Consider the following 18,846-nt stretch of genomic DNA (forward strand, 5'->3'; position numbering starts at 1 on the left):
AGCCGTGTCGGCATGGGGTAGGGGCTGGGTTGCAGATTTTTGACTTTAAACAGTGATGCTGGGGTCTGGGCAGGGAGTGGCAGGGCTGGTGAGGGGCTGCTGGTGTGTGCCACGGGGCTGGCTGGACACGACACAGGCACTCAGTGGTGCTGGTGGCTTTGGGTGCTCAGTCCAGCTCCCCTGGTCCCAGAAAGCAAACAGGAGAGGAGTATGAATTTATAGTTTCCTCCAAAACATGGACTCAAGAGGCTGTATTTGTTTACTGAGACTAGTTATTTGCTTTCCTGTTTGGAAGTGTTCAGCTGCTGTGCTTGCAAGTAGTGAGGAAGAGCCCGGCTGGCTGGGAGATTCTACTTTTCTCTTTCCCCCATGCTGTCAGGAGCTGAGATGGGATGAAAAAGCCCAGTGGCAAGCATATGCTGGGGCTGTGGGCTGGCTTGGTGGGCTCTGCAGGGAGAGGGCTCAGCCCTGCCTGTCCCAGCTGGGTCCCTTGCCCCGAGCACTGCTCTTGGCTCTCCGGAGCCGGCAACGCCAGCCATGCAGCGCAGGAGCCCCAGCCCCCAGCTGGGCATTAACATTAGGTTAGTGTGGGACAAATGACGACACAAGTGCATGGAGAAAGCTGTTTATAGCTGTGAGAGCAACACAAAGATGGACAGATGCAGGCAGGGGAGCCAGGGCTGTCTGCGGCTCCTGCTGGCACTGCTTGCAGGGTCTGAGGCTGCTGCGAGGTACAAGTGGTTGTGGTTGCAAGTGGTTGCTGAGGTTGCATATGGTTGCAAGGGGCCATGAGTACAAGCATGGGCACATGTGTGGCTGTGGCCCTGGGCACCCTCTGCTCGCCCTGGGAGAGAGACTGAGCACTTCAAAGGTACAGCAGGGCCGGTGCACAGAACCAGAGCCTGCTGCATGGGGAAAGTGTTTCTCTGCCTGGATCTGGCTGTCAGGTTGAACTCTGGATCCTCATGTTGTGGCTTCAGTAAATTTCTGAGAGTTGAAGCAACCTGCAGATGGGGAGTGCCTGCACGGCAGTGATAACCAACCTGCAGCTGGGCCATGCAAAGAGCCAAGCTGACTTTGCACAGGGCCATGGCTATTGGCAGCGATGGGTAAAAACATTTGCCTCCTAAGCACATGCATTAAAGCAGCACTGGAAGAGCATTCATGCTACTAATTAAAAATGCATTGCAAGGTGTAACAGGAGCTAGCTGGCTGCAGTTGCTTGCTGTAAACCCAAAAGGCCTTTTGTGGCAGAATCGGGACTATAGGGAAGCAGGAGGGCAAAAAGGTACAGAGAGCATTAGGTGATGCCAGGGCTAGTGCTGGGAGCCTTCTGGGTGCTGGAGGAGTACCTTGGTGCATCAGGAGGAGAGCGTTTGCTGGGGAAAAGAGTATCGAGTCCTCAGCAGCTTCCAAAATACCTACTAAAATGCAGTGGCTGTGGGCAGATCTGTGTGCCACAGCCTCAGGGGAGATGGGATGTGCAGGTCTTGTAGCCCCCTGCAAAACTTAACAGCCGCCTGCAAACAGCCAGGCAGTTGCAAACGTGCTTGCTAGGTGTGAAGCGCAAGCCGTGCATGCCGAGCCCGGCAGCAGAGGCTCTGCAAAAGCTGCTGCAAGGAAGGAGCTTCGCAGCAAGTGTGACTCAACCGCCACATGCTGCTAGCACGCCCGAGGTGCTGTGGCCAGGAGGGTGCAAGGGGAGGACGCCCTGCAGGAGCCCAGTGTGGCCCTGGGGTTTGAGATCTCCTCTAAATGTGGGGTGCTAAAGGGCTGAGAAGAATCTCACCATGTGCAGAGATCGGGGTTTCATGCTGCTGGGTGCGGAGCTGGGTTTTCAAAAGTTGGCTTGGGCTGGTTTCAACTGTGAAGCTCCAAACCTGAGATCTTCTGCTGGAGCCTGGTTTTCAAATGTGGTGAAATATCCATCCTTGATGAAATGAGGACTGTTCAGGCAGCCCTGATTCGGGGTGTTGGGAAAGGGAGGTGTGTTAAATCACTGGCTGTGCTGGAGCACGAGGATTGGAGATGGGTGCAAAGCTTGGCTGCCTTGCTCCCTGCCAGGTCCCCAGCTGCACTAGTCAAGCGGCCTTGGAGGGGATCAGAGCAGGGATCTGTTGCAAAACAATTACTCTTCTCTGGGTGTGTGTATAAAATTGCTCATTTCTTGTTGGCATAAGTTCTTCTTGGTGTGTCACAGCCATCCCTTGGGATGCTCAGCACTCAGCTGCTCTCCCTTAAGCACCTATGTGTGAACAGTGTGAGCGGGACCTGAGCATCACGCAGGTCTTGGTGGGTATCTCCTGTTGCCTTTCAGAGAATGAGGGCAGTGCCTGGCTTTATGTGGGGCAGCCAGGGGCCAGTGAAATTGATTCAACCAGAGAGGAGTTTGCTCAGACCTGAGATGAGCTGGGAAGCCTTCCTGAGCTCCAGCGCTTCCCAGAGCTGCTGTAGCTCCTCTGGACATTGGTGCCAGTCCCCTGGGGTCCCCGATTCCAGGGCAAGAGCTGCAGCAGTGCCAGCCATGTGCTGAGGGTTGTAGGGACTCTGCAGTGAGGGCTGGCAGGGCAAAGATCCCCCCATAAAAAGCACTTGCCCTGACACCACAGTGATGGGCAGAGAACACTGGAGGAGCTCAGCACGGTGGTCCCACAGCCAGGGGCTGAGCCTGCCCTGCTACTCCTTTGGCCACTGTGCAGGGTGAAGCTGGGAGTGTGGTGGCTCCCAGCAAGGAGCAGCGCTGGCTAGAGATGATCTCTGGGGAGAGGAGGAAGAGATGAGAGGGATGGTGCAAGAGGGGAACCACTTGGCTTTTTAGCCCTCTGTGCCCTGGGATGATGCCAGGCTCTCAAGCTGGAACACTTGCAAAGGGAAAAGGAGTTCCTCCTTATGTGTTTTAAATTAAAACACAACACACACAAAATATCCTGTCAGGGAGGTATGAAAATTTAATCAGCACCCTGTGCTCTTAGCAGCTCAGTAGCAAGCACAGATCTTAATGCCTCTGCAGCTATTCCTGGCGGCTCCTAGCCGTGAGGGCGAAGCGGGGTGTGCTGTGTGCTGGGCGGGGGGACATGGGGGGCTGCCAGAAAGTCCCTGGCACACGTGGCACCGCAGGACAGAGCCCCTTCCTGCTTCTTCCTCTGAAGCATTAAACACCGAGCGTTTAAAATGCAGTTGAGTTATCAGGGCTTCAGAGAGGAGACTTCAAATTCCAGCCCGAAGGTTTAAAACCTTCCAAACTTCATGGAACGAGCTGTTTTTCCCCAAATGGCTCCTGCTGGTGCCCGAGCTGGCAGCTCGCGTGCTGCCAGCCATGGGTGCTGGAGCTCATCCCCAACAGGCGTGTGAGTGGCAGCCAGCCTGCTTTACCCTCTTCTCCCTTTGGAAGAAACGGCTCTTTCTCTGCACTCAGCAAAGTCAGACCCTCGCTGGCTTGCCAAATGTTCCTGCATATTTTTTTGAATTTTTCCCCCCCTTTTCCCTCTGCCTGTGTGCGCTGAAATGACACAGCAAGAAACAAACTGTCTGCTGGATCCCCAGCTTTGCAGGCATGTTCTGTCAAAAGCTCCCTGCCCACACCCTCCTTCCTGCCCGCACGGGAAAGTCCGTCTGCTGGCAGGAATGGGGGGACCCAGGGGCTGGCAGAGGCACCGATGCTCCGGCAATGCCCAACAACTCCAGACTCAAGGAGAGGAGGTGATGGGAGGGTCTCGGTGCTGCTTGGCCCTGCATTGCTCATCTTCGTTAAGCTCCGGACCTGTAATTTCATTAGAGGGTTTGGTGCTGGAAATGGTGCCAATGAGGCTTTGTAAAGCTGTTTCCATGCATCTATGTTGGTGCATGTGCTGATGTGCATCCAGCTGGGCTTGTCAGGGGTATTGGGGTGAGTTGGGGACCTTGAGCAAGGTTACGTGTAGGTCTGTTGCCCCAGAGCATTGCAGCTGGAGCTGGGGATGTTCCTGCATCTAGGAATCATAGAATGGCTTGGGTTGGAAGGGACCTTAAAGTTCCAACCCCCCTTACCACGGCAGGAAACATATCACGGGCCCTGAGCTGCCTGTCTGGGCTGGCTGCATGCTCAAAACAAAGCAGGGAATCCAGCCTGGCAATCACCGAGCTCCACTGAAAACCAGCCCCAAAGCTGATCCCATGAAAACCGTGCCCCAGTGCAGCGTGCAGGCTCCAGGTCCTGCCGGAGAGGCAGCAGCTGGCACGTGTCTGAGCCTGATGCTGAGGATCTGGACTGGGAACACTGGTGCTGCTTTAGCCGAGCGCCATGTCTAATGAAGGCTGCAGAGCTTTGCAAATATTTCATCAGGAAAAGTTCATCCTGCCTATGGGCACTGAGGGGGGTGCCCTCATCTGAGGCTGGGGAAGGTGCAGGAGGGGTCTGGGCAGGGAGAAGGTGGGGGTTTGGGAGCAGAGGTGGGAGCGGCTGAGGGGTCGCAGGGAGGGATGGCTGGGGGTGAAAGGAGGAGGGGGCACAGGCACGCGTGAAGACAGGGTCTGCAGGTGGATGCTGGGACATCTAGGTGCAATTTCTCAATGAAATACAGGAGAACAGAACAAAAATTGGTCTCAACACCTATTTCAAATGTTTTGAAAACACCTGATTTTTAGCAACGCTTCTAGCAATGCATTTTTCGCATTCCATTTAGAAAACAGAAAATTGAAATATATTGGATTTTTCCCTGTTTTCCCACTTCCCCCCATGCCTGACACAAGCATGCCCGTGTGCTGTGGGCTTTGCAGAGCATCCTGCACCCCTCTGCAGGGACTGCTGCCTGCCCTCAGCACCCCACGGCCAGTGACAGGCAGGGCATGGGGCAGGAGGTGCCCACCCTGCCTGGAGACCCTGATGCACGGCTGTGGCAGGATGTGTCCCACCGCGGGCCAGCCCTGGCCCTGCAAAGGAAATGTACCAATTTCCTTATTAACCTGATTTGGCAAAGCAAAGCATTTTCATTCAGATCTTGTCCAGTGCCGGGGTCGCTGATGGATACCAGGCAGGGCTGGCAGGAGTGAAGCATGGCCCTGCATGCAGCAGATCAAATTACTGCTAATAAAGGAAAGAAAGAGATCTGGTGGTGCGCTGGGGAGAGCAGCAGCGGGTGTCAAGGACTTGAGGGAACTAGTTAGGCCAGGGAATCTGCTGTAAGGTGGGGTTTTGGTTTGTTTGGGGTTTTGGGTTTTTTTTTCTCCTCCTTTTTGCTGGAGATTTTGAGGCTGTTGCTGCTGGCCTGCATGTGTTTATCAGCCCGCTGCAGCTGTGGTTTGCAGGGAGGAGCAGGTCGGGTGCCGCAGGGGTGGTGGTGGTGGGGATACCATCAGCTGTGGCAGGGGCACGGTGGGCGTCATCACCAGGCAAAGTTCATCGGGAATTGCTGAGCCAAGGATTTGGCGGGCAAATCATGGAAGCTGTGGTGGTTTTGCACCTGCTGTCCCAGCAGGTCTGCTCTGTCCCTGTGCTAGGCAGCAAGCCCCTGGGAAGTGCTGGGGAAGGCAGGCATGGTACCCAGGGCAAAGCCTTCTGAGATCCTGGCTTTCCACATCATCCCCAAATCCCCTTGCTAGGACTGCAGCCAGGGGGCACAGACAGACCTCTCCTGCCCAGCTGCGGTGGTTGGGATGGTTTGGTCACCCCATCCCTGCCTGTTAAAGCCTGCCTGCAATGCAAGCGAAGCCACAGGTCCCTGGGAGCTCCCTGCGGGGTGGGAGATCGCTAGAAGAGGACCTCGAGGAGAGTGGGACAGGGCCACCCGTGTACCTGGAGGTCCTATGGATCCTCCCCTCAACCCCGCAGCACAGTGCTGCCGTAGCCCCTGAGCACGTCACGGGCAGTTTGTTACAGTTGTGGGTGTATATTACCCTGATCTAATGATGTGCTGTTCTGGTCCAAATTTAAACAGAAACCACAGAAGCTCTCTCCTAATGCAGACAAATTTTGAGGAGGAACCTGAGTGCCTACGGGGCATCACTGTGTGCTGTTGATGCTGACCAAGCTGGATGTGGAGGTCTCCAGAACATCTCCTGCTGGGAAGGGGCAGAAAGCTCCCTTCCTTTCCAGGGAAAGCCTGAAGTGGGAGCCCAGCCCTATTACTAGACACTGGGGAACCAACAAGGGTGGATCTCTGTGTGTGAAATCCAGCAGCTCCCCATGTCCTGCTGCTCTCCAAATGAGCTGGGTGCCCACAGCATCCGTCCCCAGTCCCGCTGCCCAAGCTGGTGGGCAATGAGTGGCCGTTAAAGGCACCTTGCACAGGCAGAACATGCTCTCTGTTTATTTTTAGCTAGGAGAGACTGTGGGGTTTTTTTGTTTCCCCGCCCCCTTCCCCTATAGCAAAGAAATCCTAAAGTTTCCCATGCGAGCGCAGCCCGAGGGAGGGTACGTGTGGGCTGCGAGCTTGTGCTTTGCATTCGACTTGGGTATATATTTAGGTTTCTTTAGATATCTGGCCCCCTGAGTGAGACCTGCTTTTGCAGCTCCCTGTGCCTTTTCCCGCCCTTTGTAAAAAAAAAAAAAAAACCCGAAACAAAACAATAAAAACCCCAACAAAACAAAACCAAAAAACCCCTAAAAAAACCCTAAAAAAAACCCCAACACAAGAGCTGCCAAAAGAATAACCTTGTGCTGGGGGTTGAGAAGCGGGGAGCTGGCGGGGGCTTCTTCGCTGGCTGGGGACCTGCTGTGCTGGCTTCGTTACCCCATAAGAGTCCTGCTCCCACACCTTGGTGGTGTCATTTATAGACCTGGAGGCTTTGCTGGCAGCAGGATGGGTCATGTCCGAGGTGTGAGTGTGGTGGCTCAGCTCTGGCTGGGAGTCTCCACCAATGCCTTGGCACGGGAAGCACCCTTGGGTGCATAGTCCTTGGGCAAGCTGTGGCTCTTCAGTCTTCACTGACAAGCTCATGTTGGTTGTGTCGGTGTCTGGGCTATGCCTGAAGGCAGTAGCAAATGTGTTTCTTGGTCTGGTGGCTGGGGTAGAGTTTAGGGGGGGGGGTTAGGCTGGGGGGTGAATAATGAGAAGGTGGGTGTCTTAAAAGGAAGGGAAGAAGCAGCAAAGATCAGGCATCAGGCAGCTCCTTCGTTTCCCAAAGGGCTTGGGTGAGTGGCAGGACCTGGTCTGCTGTACCAGGAGCCAGGGGCAGGAGCCAGGAATTTCTTCGTTAAAGGAGTTACAGCATTTGTGCAATTTGGGGATTAAACCCCCTGTGTCTACCCTAACTTCTGCACGTGATGACCTCCTAGTACCTTCAGCAAAGGGGAAAAAACTTATGGGAAGGCACAGTGGATGAAGGTGATGAACCACTGCCTATGGTGGAATATTAGGAACAAATGATGCCCCAAAAGGATGGGAAAAGGGGCTGCTCGGTCAAGACAACTGCATCTCGATGCCAAAGAAGTTGGGAAGTGCTATGGGAGCCACCAAAAGTCATGTTGACACAGGCCTCAGGAAGGATGCTCAAAGGGGCGGTGAGCGGTTCCCCACCTCCAGATGGGAGCAAGGCACAGTGAAGTGACGGCTGGGGAGATTTGGGTATGGATGGATATTTCACCCGGGCTTTTGGTGAACACAAAGGCAGAGGCAACAAAAGCCTGGATAGTGGGAATGAGGACATGGCCACGAGCGCAGCTGATGTGGAAGCCAAGTGTTGAGACCATCACGCCCATCAGCCCAGCGCTCGGGATGGCTTCTCCCTCCCCGTGCTTGGAGGGAGCTGGCACATGAAATGGCAGGTCTGGTAACAAGTATTTTTAACAACTCCATCGAGTTGGGGGAGGCACCATCTGACTGGAGAATAGCGAATGCAATGCCTATATTTAAAAGCGGGGGGAGGAGGGGAAAAAAAGTAAGGCAGGCAGGAATAGGACTGTAAGCCTGACCTCAATTGCATGCCATTTCGGAACAGATTTGGAAGGCAGAAGAGGAAAATGAATCATGGGTTTGCCAAAGGTAGGTCACTCCGGGCTAACCTGGCATCAGAGACCTGGAAAAGTGTAGAGCTACTCTTTGTAGTAAAGCTTTTGCTATGGGAAAGTGTTGATGAAGTGGAGAAGAGGGGAAGGAGAAGAGGAGCTCTGTCAGGCTGGCAGGGAAGCGAGCAGCATCAGGATGGCACGAGGTGCTGTTGAGGGGACATAGTGGCTGGTGGTGACCGGTGGGGCTCCTCAGGGATGAGTCACAGGCTTTCCTGCTTCCAGCATCGCCTGGCTTCCCCGAGCTGGGGGGACAGAGGCTGCCACACTGGGCTGGAGGAGTTTGAGGACTGGAGAGATGTGGGATGCAGGGAGAAATGGAAAGCTGTTGTTTGTTGAGGAACAATGAAGATATCTTCTAGGAGCCCAGGTCTGCTCATTGGGCAGGAGGAGGAGGGGATGCATGGGTGACCGCAGGCCAGTGGTGCCCGGGAGGAGGAGGGGGCTTTGCAGCCAGTGTGGCAAAGTCTTGGTAGCACCATGCAGGGATGGAGTGGGACCCATCAGAATTGCTTGCGTGCGGTTTGGCTAGCAAAGCAGAGGCTGGGGATGTCCATGATTGCTATCTATAAATACATCAGGATGGGAAATAGGAAGAAGAAGAGCTATTTCAGCCAAAGGCCAATGCTGGCAAAAGAATGGAGTGGTATATAAAATAACCACTAATAAATTTAGGCTGAAAATTCGAGCGGCCATTACATCATCTGCTTGAGAGCCTTCCAGTGGGAATAGTGAGGTTTTAAGGTAAAGTTGACAAAATCTGGAGGAGATTGAGTGACGTGAGGGCGTCTGGACTCAGCAACTCCGTGAGACCCTGGCAATCTACATCCTCCCTGCAGACAAACTCCCTAGGCTCCAGCTGGGGAGCACGGTGTGTGTCAGAGCATCAGGGCTGCCAGGACGCGTGGCAGTTCCTTTTGTTTCTGGGCAGACTTACTTCAGCTTTGGGAGTGGCGAGATGGGGTACATCCACTTCTGTGTGTGTGTGTGTGTGCACACGTGCTTTTCTGTGTGCTGATGTCCGGCTGCACTGGATGCTTTGTGGTCATGCTCTCCGCCATGGGCTAGAGAAGCAGTGGAAGATGCAGGGTCTGAAATGCCAAGCCCCTCGTGTTTCCCAAACAAGCCCCCTTGTCCCCCCTGGCTGGGACCTTTGCAGCCTGCATGCTGCAAAGGTATTCGAGCAACTCTTCAGCTCCTTGGGAAATAAAAGGCCAAGTTTTGGCAGTCAGAGTGGCTAAGCAGGTACCAGATAATGAGCTGGAGCCACTGCATCCTGGATAAGCATCACCAGCTCCTGGTTTTGTAGGGAATGTTGGGATGTGCCCTAGGAAATAGGGGTTGGGGGTTCCTAGCAAAGCTGGCACCAGCCAGCAGGACCAGTGTGGCCACTCAGGGCAGTACTGTTCTTGAGGCTGCTGGCATCAGCCTGGGTGGCTGGGACCATCCCTGAGCTTACCATGGCCAGTGGTGTGTCCTTGGGTATGTGGGGTCCATGACCACAGCTCCCCATCCCCTCCGCTACCGCAGCAGTGCCCCTCCTGGAGCTGCTGGCTGCTAGTGGTGCTGGGCATGTAACACCCAGCCCCCCCTAAAATCTCTCTAATCCCCTTTACCTCCACCCCTGTGGGAGCTGGGTACCCAAATGCACATAGAGGTTGGGGTCGCAGACAGCCTGTCCCATCGGGGTCCTGCCAAGCCCCTGCCTCGGGTTTCCAGGCTGCAGGTCCTCAGTGCCACCAGCTCTGCCAGGCTCACAAAATGGAGTGGAAAGAGGTGGTCTGGGTGCTGCTGTGGGTATTGCTGGCTGACATCCCTGGGGAAATTGCCCTCTGCTCCATCATCTCATCCCCATCTCCCGCTGAGCATTGCTGGAGAGAAGGCCAAAGAAGGGATGGCAATGGCCCAGCCCTGAAGAAAGATACCTTGTTCACCTGTAGGAAAGGAGCTCATCTGTTGTGCATCCCCTGTGCCAAGGACCTTGTGGAAAGCCTGTGTTTTTTGGGCAGGAGCCAGTTTTAAAGGCAAGCAATCCTGGCATGGGTGGCAGGTCCCCAATGGCATCTTGGCAGGGAGCTGAAGCCCAGCTGAGTTTGGGCGGAGGAGTGCGTGATGCCTTGAAGACTAATGCCATGGCAAATAGTGCTGTTAGAGCAGAGCATGGTGGCCTGGGTGTCTGTGCAGGGGGGCAATGAGCTCTGGCTGTATGCAATTCCCACGCATCGCTCCCACCTCCCTGGACTCGCTTCTTCTGTGGCCCTGAGGAAAGGGACTTGCGGTGGACCAGGGCTCTCAAAAGTGCAAGACCTTGAGAAGATACGCATGGTTTCCCCAGTGCTAGAGGAAGGCACTAGTGCTAGAGGAGGAGGGCAGTGAGTCTTTCCAGATGTTTTCCTCAAAGCCCTTATTGCTGCTGTGTGCCAGGTGCTCCTTGGCACTGGGGGCTCTGCCCACAGCATTCCCCTCCCGGTGCTGTGGTCTGTCCCTGCAGTGGGATGTACCGGCATCACCCTTCCTGCCTTGGGCTCGGTGTCAGGCTGGTGGGGACACCCAGCTGAGGTTCCTGCTGGTGCCTCGGTCACTGGAGGAAGACTCCAGCACAGTGGCTTTCTCTCCCCCTCAGAGGTGTGCTTCTCCCCTCGCAGAGCCTCATCTCGGCTCCTGCACTGGCTGACCGGGAGATGTGGTGCCAATGACTCAGATGAAGATGAGGGCTTAATTAGCACGGGGAGAAGGGGGAAGAGAGAGAAAAGAGAAAGAGTCTTTCATTGCAACAAGATTGATACCACCTCCCCCAGACAGTCACGTTCTGCTGCATCACCCTCCAGCCCGGCGTCATGTGTGTCGTGCCTGACACCGGAGGACAAATGGGGCCTGGGAAGCAGCTGCAAGGTACAGAGGGGCACTGCTTTATTAAAAGCCTCAGTGAATAAATGTCTGGAGGTATTGAGCAGGGCTTGCCAGCTGCCTTTCTAGCTGTTGGGCTTCGCCCTGCAGTTAGAGCTCCCCTCTGCTCTCAGCTTCTGGGGGTTGGGGTAACGCACCCAGGGCAGGAGGGTGTCTGCAAGGTGTTAGTATGATGCCATCAGCAAAACGCCTACTTGAAGGTGTGGGGCTTGTCTGCACCAGCCCCTTTCCCGCTGTGCATGGAAGGACAAGCATCATCTGCCTCTCCTTTAGCTGCCAGCTTCACTGGCCCTAAGGCACCTTATAAATCTTTCCCTCTTAACCTGAGCTGTGCTCGACAGGCACCGCTGCTGCGGGGCTGCTTTGCCCTGTCTCAGTGGGATGCAAAGGGAAGCACTGAATCAAGTGGCTGGGGGAGGCAGGCTCAGGGTGCCCCTGTGCCCTCAGCACCCCAATTTCAGGCTGCAGGGCCCTCCGTCTCTGACTATACCACTGTCTTACAGCCCCTGCATCCCTGCAGGGATGGTAGGGGGAGGCAGAGAAGAGTGGTCCTGCCTGACATGGGCTGGAGACACTGGAGGAGAGCGTGGCTGGGGCAGGACGCTGAGGGGCACCAGGCTGGCTGGGAGCTCCCATGCAGGCATGCCTGCCCAGGCAGCGCCTGGTGCCCATCAAGGCTTGGCAGGCATGGCCACGCCACCCTGAGGAGCCTGGTGTGGTCAGCCTGGAGGGATGCACCCTCCCTCTGCCCCGGGTGCTGGTGTTGAAGATAGTATCACACACGTTTTTTCTTTCTCCTCCAGACCAATGATGCCTTAGGAGCCACCTGGAACTGGCTGTACTTCATCCCCCTCATCATCATTGGATCCTTCTTTGTCCTCAACCTTGTCCTGGGAGTGCTGTCGGGGTAAGCAAGATGCTGTTCTTCCCTTCCAGGCCATGCCTCTCACATGGCTCTGAGCCCTGAGGTTGGCCCCTGGTACTGCAATGTCCCCCACGACCCCAGTAGCTGGTTCCCCCTGTCCCCTCTGTGCCTGCCTGCCCCACAGCAAGGGATCGCTCCCCAGGTCTGCTTAGCTCCGTTGCTCCCTGGGAAGCCAGGAAAGGAGCTTGAAGATACTTTCTTGTTTCACCTTGCTGAAGAGCTCGTGGGTTTGGTCACTTGCAAGAAATGATCGGTGTCAATCTGGCTACTTGGGACCTGCTGGAGGGGAGAGACTTCGGGGGTGTGTGTGTGCTTATGGAAATTTGTTTAAGTCCAGAATGTGTTTGTAGTGGGGTACACATTTGCTGACAGATGGAGTGTGGTGGGCTTGGGATGTTTTTGGGGCAGTGATGTGGGGTTCCTCCATGCTGTGCTGGCTGTGGCCAGGAGGATGTGCCTGGTGCCAGTGGGGATGCACGCTGGGGAGGGTAGGGGTGCCTGGAGCGCACGTGAGCAAGCCAGGGACGTAGGGACAGTGCATCTGTCCCTTTTCTGCTCTTCCCAGGGGAAAGGAGGTTTTAATCCAAGTCATTAAGCTGGGTTTGGAGAGAAAAATGTTTCTTGTCTCCATGGCAATGAACTGTGGTTGCATCAGCACATCCTCCACCTGGCAGGGGTTGGTGCAGGGGGAGAGCATGCCCCCTCCTGCACTGGGAGGGGGACGTGGGCTCCTCTGCCCTTGCCATAGGTGGCAATGGAGACCCCGTGCCCAGCAGCAGGTCATTTTTTTCCTAATTGCCCATCACTAGTGCCACCGTAGCACTGGTTTGGCCAGCTGGAAAGCCCTTTGATGCAGGGATCTATGTGGAGACTGGCCCTGGTCATCTGTATTGCTGTCCTAAGTGTCTCCATGAGTTCAGATGTGATGGTGGTGGTTTCAGGAGTACTTCTGGAGTGGCAGGCTGGGCTTCAGGGTCTGTTGGTGGGTTGAATTTCCCCAGCTCCCAGTCTGGAGTCTGACTGAGGCCAGGGGCTCTGGGGACAGGCTGTGAGAAGGGGTTCACACTGCCTTGCAGGGAGGGAGCTTCTATGGAGGATGAAGATGTCCAAGCAGTGCTGGATGGCTTTCGCATTTCTAATGACACATGCAGAAAAGTCCAGCTGGGTGTCAGCATCCAGCAGGAGCTTTCCTACAAAAGCCCAGAGAAGGAAAGTTAGGAAGCCTGGGGCTAGGCAGCTGCAGTAGCACCCTTATTGCAGTGTTGAATCGTGCCGATGTAGTGTGTTGTGTGGATACTGAGGCTTTTGGTGCTGGCGTGATGCTGAGAGCAGCCTGGGGACATGGTAGCACTGTTCTGGCCTGCAAGCCAGCCACTGGCAGGAGGACCACAGGGTGGCTGGTGGGATGCCCAGCCCATGCACCAGGACTGCATGAGACAGCTGTTTCCATGCCCACTGAATGGGATGCAGTTTTCTAGGGCTCTTTGCAGGCGCCGGCTGGCATTTCGACTGTTTGTTTATTGCTAATAGGGTTTGTATTGGGGAAGGATGCAAGTAGGTGGGTGGCCTAATTGGCAATGGAGATGCTCTAGTGGCGTGCCAGATATCTAGGGAAAAGCACGACTGCTCAGCTCCCCGGAGGGCTGAGCGAGGTGAGTGGAGGTGGAGAGCTGGGCTCTGCCACCTGATGGCAAGGCCACCACACTTGCCCTCCCGCCTGGCCACAGCCACAGACATCCTCTGTGGCTCGGTCAATGCAGTATCTTGGTGGTGGAGCATCCTCTTGCCAAAGCTGCTGCCAGAGCCACAAAGGGGTGCAACGCGGGGCGGGAGAAGGTACTTCTGCATGCAAACAATGTATGTCCTTGAGTGCAATAAGAAGGGCTTCGTTCCTCACTTTGCTTCATTAGTTTTTGTTGTTTTTAACACTTCTTGCAATCCTCTTGTGCTGGAAGAGAGCACCTGGCTCTGCTGTGGGAGCAAAAGGGTGATCTTTCCATCTCCCATCCTCGAAGCTGGATGAGCAGGCAGGGTCTGGCTGGACCCCCCTGCACGCCCTGCGGCTGGGCTGAGCCGGGAGGAGAAGGTCACTTTGGGGATGAGCTCCATGGAAACAACTCCATGCGACGGAGACCTTTCCCTGGTATTACGGCACTGCTCTGGGGGAAGAAGGCAGCCTGCCCAGCTAGCTGAAATCACCATCGCTTTGTTAACTTGGGGTGCAGCAAGCCCTGGTAGCCCGCTTGCAGAAACCTGGACCCACGTTACTTGCAAACTGCACCATCTGCGCTGGTGGATAATGAGGTCCACTCAGGATTTCCAGCCTTCTCGAAGTCCACGCTCACAAGCTGCTGCAGAGCTGCCTTGCTGCCCTCACTTTGCCTTGGCAGTGGTTTTCTTTGGGGAAACAATCAAACACCCGAGACAGGTCCTGAATGTGAAGAGGCTGCAGGAGGACATTTGTATGTTTAACTTGCCACCATCAGAAGTTTGCTGGAGCCCAGATTTAGCAATCTTCTGGTTGTGATGTGCATCTCTCCCAACAGTCAGTTCCCCAACTGTTAAGCTGAGGCATGACCTCCGTGATGTAAACAGCCTGGATCCATCTGCTCCTAAGCACAAAGTATGTGGGAGAGGAAAAGAAATTATTTCCATCATACCAAGGCTCCTCGATTTTTCTCTCTAAATACTAACACGCACACATGCACTGGAATTGCATGCAACGCTATTAAGAGGAGATGGAGTCACTCCAGACAGGGGCTTGGAGAGCCAGTTCTTCTGGGGCTTTGGCATTTATTACTGTGTCTATTAACTTTCCCCCTCCATGGGTGCAATTATGGATCAATTAATTCTAACTGAAAGCAGGAAAGAAGAAAAAAATTGGCCCCGTTCCTCTTTGAGAGCAGGTATGAAGCCCAAGGAGATGTGACTGCTCAGCTTTTAAAGCTACACAAGCTACCAAAATAATCCTGGCAGAAGAGAGTCAGTGGGAGCGAGCGAGGATGGAGCATCAGCTGAAATACCCTGTTTTCTGCCACGTGGCAGCTGGCGGATTTGGGAGCTCGGGAAGATGCTGAGACTCATATCAAGTGTTGCCTGCAGCCGTCCTGTGGCCTGAGGCTGGTGTCCTCCAGCACCCTGCTGCGGTGGGGCAGGGTGTCCTGCAGCTCTGTGCCCCTTGCCAGGGAGAACCGCTGTAGTGCAGAGAGGGAATCACGTGCTGCAGGAGGGGTGGGGGCGGACGGGACCCCCACCACCTTGCAGCTGACCACCCATTGCAGGCAGTGCCCTGCGGTCGGTCAGCTCTGACGCAGGGGGATACAGAAGGTGCATGTGCCCCATGCTGGAGATTTGCAAAGGTTTGCTCTCTCTTCTTTGTGAAATGTGTTGGGTTTTTTGTTTGTTTGGGTGGTGGTGGTGGTGTTTTTTTTTTTTTTTTTTCTTTTTCAGCTGTTCCTTGTGTAAAACAATTTGGATCTGTGCGTTCGGGCTGCATGTCCAGAGCAGCAGAGATGCAGTGAGAGCTATGCTGCCCCATCCCTGCTGCCTGTGGCACATACGGTGCTGCTGTGGCAGTAATGCCATCCCAGTAATGACCACAGCTCACCACTGGTCCTGTCCTAGCCACTGCAGGGGTCCGGCCCGCTTTGCCCCTCCTGGCAAGAAGATGGCTAATGTCTAGCTTGTTGCTGGGAGCAAGGAGGTGAGAGAGTGAAGATGACAAATAAGCCATGCTTGGAGGTCTAATGCTGAGGACTCATGTGGAGTTTCTCATACCAGACAGGCTGTGTTTTGACTCTTTTCCATCTCCTATTCCCCAGCCCCTGCAGAGGAAATCTGGTTTGCAATCACCCTCCTCCATTCATTGCAGCATCTGTCCTCCTGCTGAGGGCCAGTAGACTCCTTTCCCCCTTCCAGTCTCGTACTTCCAGCCTGTTTCCAGGGCGACAAAGCTGCTATAATCATCGGTGTTCGCGGTCCGCAGCAATAGTTGAGTGGGCACAGCATGGAAGGGGATGCTGCCCGACCTGGGATGGCTGGGTCCTTGGGCCTGCCAAGGAGAAGACCTCTCTGGAAGTTGATGGCGGAGCAAGACATTGAGCATGATGGCAAGAAAAATGAAATCCATCTGCCTTGTACCAAACAAGAGACTAATTTAAATCCTTCTAATTGCTTCCACTCATCCTGGTGATGTTAAGTCTTTTCTCCCTTTAAGTCTTTTCTGCCCCCCACCCCCAGCTCTTGCACTAAGCCTTTGAAAGAAACGACTAATGTTATAATTAAAGGATCAATTTAGCAAGATTTCTTTGTCTTAAGATCTTCTTTCTTTCAGGTTGGGTTAGCGCTGCGTTCCCAGTCTCCGGAGAGTTTTCTTCAGCTCCTTCAGGAGCCTTCTGTACCATCTCTGAAATCTTTTCACTTCACTTAATTTGAATTTTTTTCCCATCCAATTTTGAGGCATAACAAATGATGAATAAAATAAGTTTTATAGCAATTAATAATAAGGGTGTTGAAGGAACGAGTGTACATTTTCTATGGAGGCAGGGGTTTTTTTTGCCAGCTCTACACAAAACCTGTGCACTGTGCATTCAAGCTAGATTAGGTGGTTTGAAGCCAAAGATGCTGGGAAGAGGATTAATGTCTTGGAGGCAGGTGGTTTGTTAGAGGGGGAAAAGGGGAGACATGTTGCCACAACGCAGGAAAGCTTGTGGAGAGATCATGAGTTGATAGCAAGAAGACAACAAACATGCCCACAAAATATTGCAATGGAAGCATGAAAGCTTGGAAGCATCTTTTTTTTGTGTTTTTTTTTTGTTTGTTTGTTTGTTTTGTTTTGTTGGGGGGTTTTTGTTTAATGGTTGTAGCATCTCAGGAAGTGGCTTGGATGAGGTGTAAAATGCCCGTGCCTGTTGTGTGTTTGGAGATTTGCTGGCTGGCACCACTTTTGAATGGAGGTGAGAGTGTAATGAGGAGGGGGGCTGTGGTGCCTCTCACCAGATCCCCCAGCACCATTGTGGGGTGCACGTTGTTTGGGCCGCCTTTGGTGAGAAATGGCCACACTTGTCGCTTTGTTCTGGGGAAGCTCTTGTGTCATTGGTGTGGCATTTGAACATGAGTGAAGCAAAGGAGCTTTTAGGTTCTTCATCTATATTCAGCAGCCAGGTGGGCATCCATATTCAATGAGTGCCTCTCTTCCTTGCTCTGCTGTACCACCTTTCTGCGGAGGGCCTCCAAGCCCTTTGCAAACAAGCTGCTTGACAAAGAGATGTGCGCGTCTGGTGCGCTGTATCTCCCGGTGCTAGAGGGAATAATGACTCCTCTTACTGCCAGCCGGACAGGATTAAAAAAAATACACAACAAAAAGATGACTCGGAGATTTTCCCCTTTGATTTCCCTTTGCAAATTATTTGTTGGCGTGTCTCAGCTGCTTCAGATTTGCTCTTACTTGTGTCTCCTTGCAAATTTGCTCTGTGAACTACCCGTTGTCTGCGGGCTGTGGGTGAAAAGGCTCAGTTTTGATCCTCTCAATAAAGCACTCGGCAGATAGTTCTTGCTTACAGATTGCTTTTGGAATTGTTTGTTCCAGATGGTTGTAATTTCCATCATCCTAGTTAATGACAGCAATCGTGTGGCCGTGGCTGTAGCTCTTTGACTTGGCAGATGGCTTTGGAGATGCCCAGTTCCTTCATGATGGACTCCATCCTTGCAAGGGGGTGCTGGGCACTGCTGTTGGGTGAAGTAGACAGGATGCTCTAAATGAATCACAGTGTTACCAGTTCTTTGTACATTGTAGGTGACTGTTTGTTTGTTTTGCAGTGTCGGAGTGACATATCTAGCAGTTGCATTGTGGGTTTCACACTTGAGGGTTGGTTCTGAATTCATTGTATCTGTGTGCTGAAGGCATCAATTAGAGTGCTTGGAAGTTTCTGGGAAGTTAACGTGATGAAATGTTGAAAATCAGAGATTTTTTTTTTGTTTGTTTGTTTTTTTCCATGCTGTAACTCACCTGCAGTACTGGCCATGCACCTTTCATCTGCAGATCGCTGTCACTTGCAAAAAGGGACTATGAAACTGTTCTCCACTTACAGAGGATAAAAACTGGAGCATAGGAGGGAAGGGGAGGAGTGATATTTTCCCAGCTTTGCATGAGCCAGTGGGAGTGATTGCGAACAAAGCCCGGGGCCCTTGAAGCAGTGAACCTGTGCTGCTCATACCAGCCCTGCCTGATAAGAAAGAAATAAAATCAAGAGCTTCCATTTCTGCTTCTTGCTGCTGGGGATACCAGGCCCTCCACCACCTTTCTGTAGCTTTCTTGCAGCATGGGTTGACCATGCTATTACTGCCTTGGGTGCAACATTGCCAACAGCAGACTTCTCTGAGCAGTGGAGTCAGAGATGCAAACCTCTGCGTTGTTACCCTTGGAAAAATGTTGAAACTGAGACTCTACAACTGGAATGTTAGTGGCTCCCTTCTCCTGGTGGTATTTGTCCACAAAGAAATTTGTGATTTGTTTTTCTCTACTTCAAAACAAGAAGCTTTCCACACTGTTGGCTGCTCTGAGCCCATCCCAAGTGCCATGGAAAACCTGCCTTGTTTTTAAAGGTTACAGCAGGGTTGAGCTGAACACAAAGCGAGCATCCACGTGTGCTTTTCTCACTTTGATTATGGAGTGCTACTTATTCTTGGAGAGTATGCGTGAAGTGTGTGGAGAGGGCCTGATCCCACCCGAAATGCAGAGACTGGACTGGACACCTGCGCCTCTGCAGGGATCCATTGGTGACGGACAGATGCTCAGCTGTGTTGCCAAGCGATGAGTAAACCTGCTCTTGGATGAATGAGAGGCTGTTGAGTGAAGCTAACCATAGACAAGAAGCAGGGATTACTGGAAAGAAGAGGTATTTAAAGTCCTTGCTCTTCAGTGGGCTGTGTGGCCTTTCAGCAGGTGCAAAGTCTGAGTTCTCTTGTGTTTCTCACTGCTTTGAGCCATTTCAGTGTCTCCATTGCTGCTCTGGCTCTCCATCAAATCCCAATT

At 53.4% G+C, this 18,846-nt stretch overlaps 1 protein-coding gene across 1 annotated transcript in view; it reads left to right on the forward strand.

Moving 5' to 3' along the window:
• The window catches only part of CACNA1E (calcium voltage-gated channel subunit alpha1 E), a 150,312-nt gene that overhangs the window by 76,193 nt on the left and 55,273 nt on the right, over nucleotides 1–18,846 (forward strand). The window contains exon 9 of the mRNA XM_055724493.1: nucleotides 11,692–11,795. Coding sequence (XP_055580468.1) covers nucleotides 11,692–11,795 — 104 coding nt within the window. The remainder of the gene's footprint in view (nucleotides 1–11,691; nucleotides 11,796–18,846) is intronic.

This window comes from Falco cherrug, chromosome 12 (genome assembly GCF_023634085.1).
Source record: "Falco cherrug isolate bFalChe1 chromosome 12, bFalChe1.pri, whole genome shotgun sequence".
NCBI classification, from domain to species: domain Eukaryota; kingdom Metazoa; phylum Chordata; class Aves; order Falconiformes; family Falconidae; genus Falco; species Falco cherrug.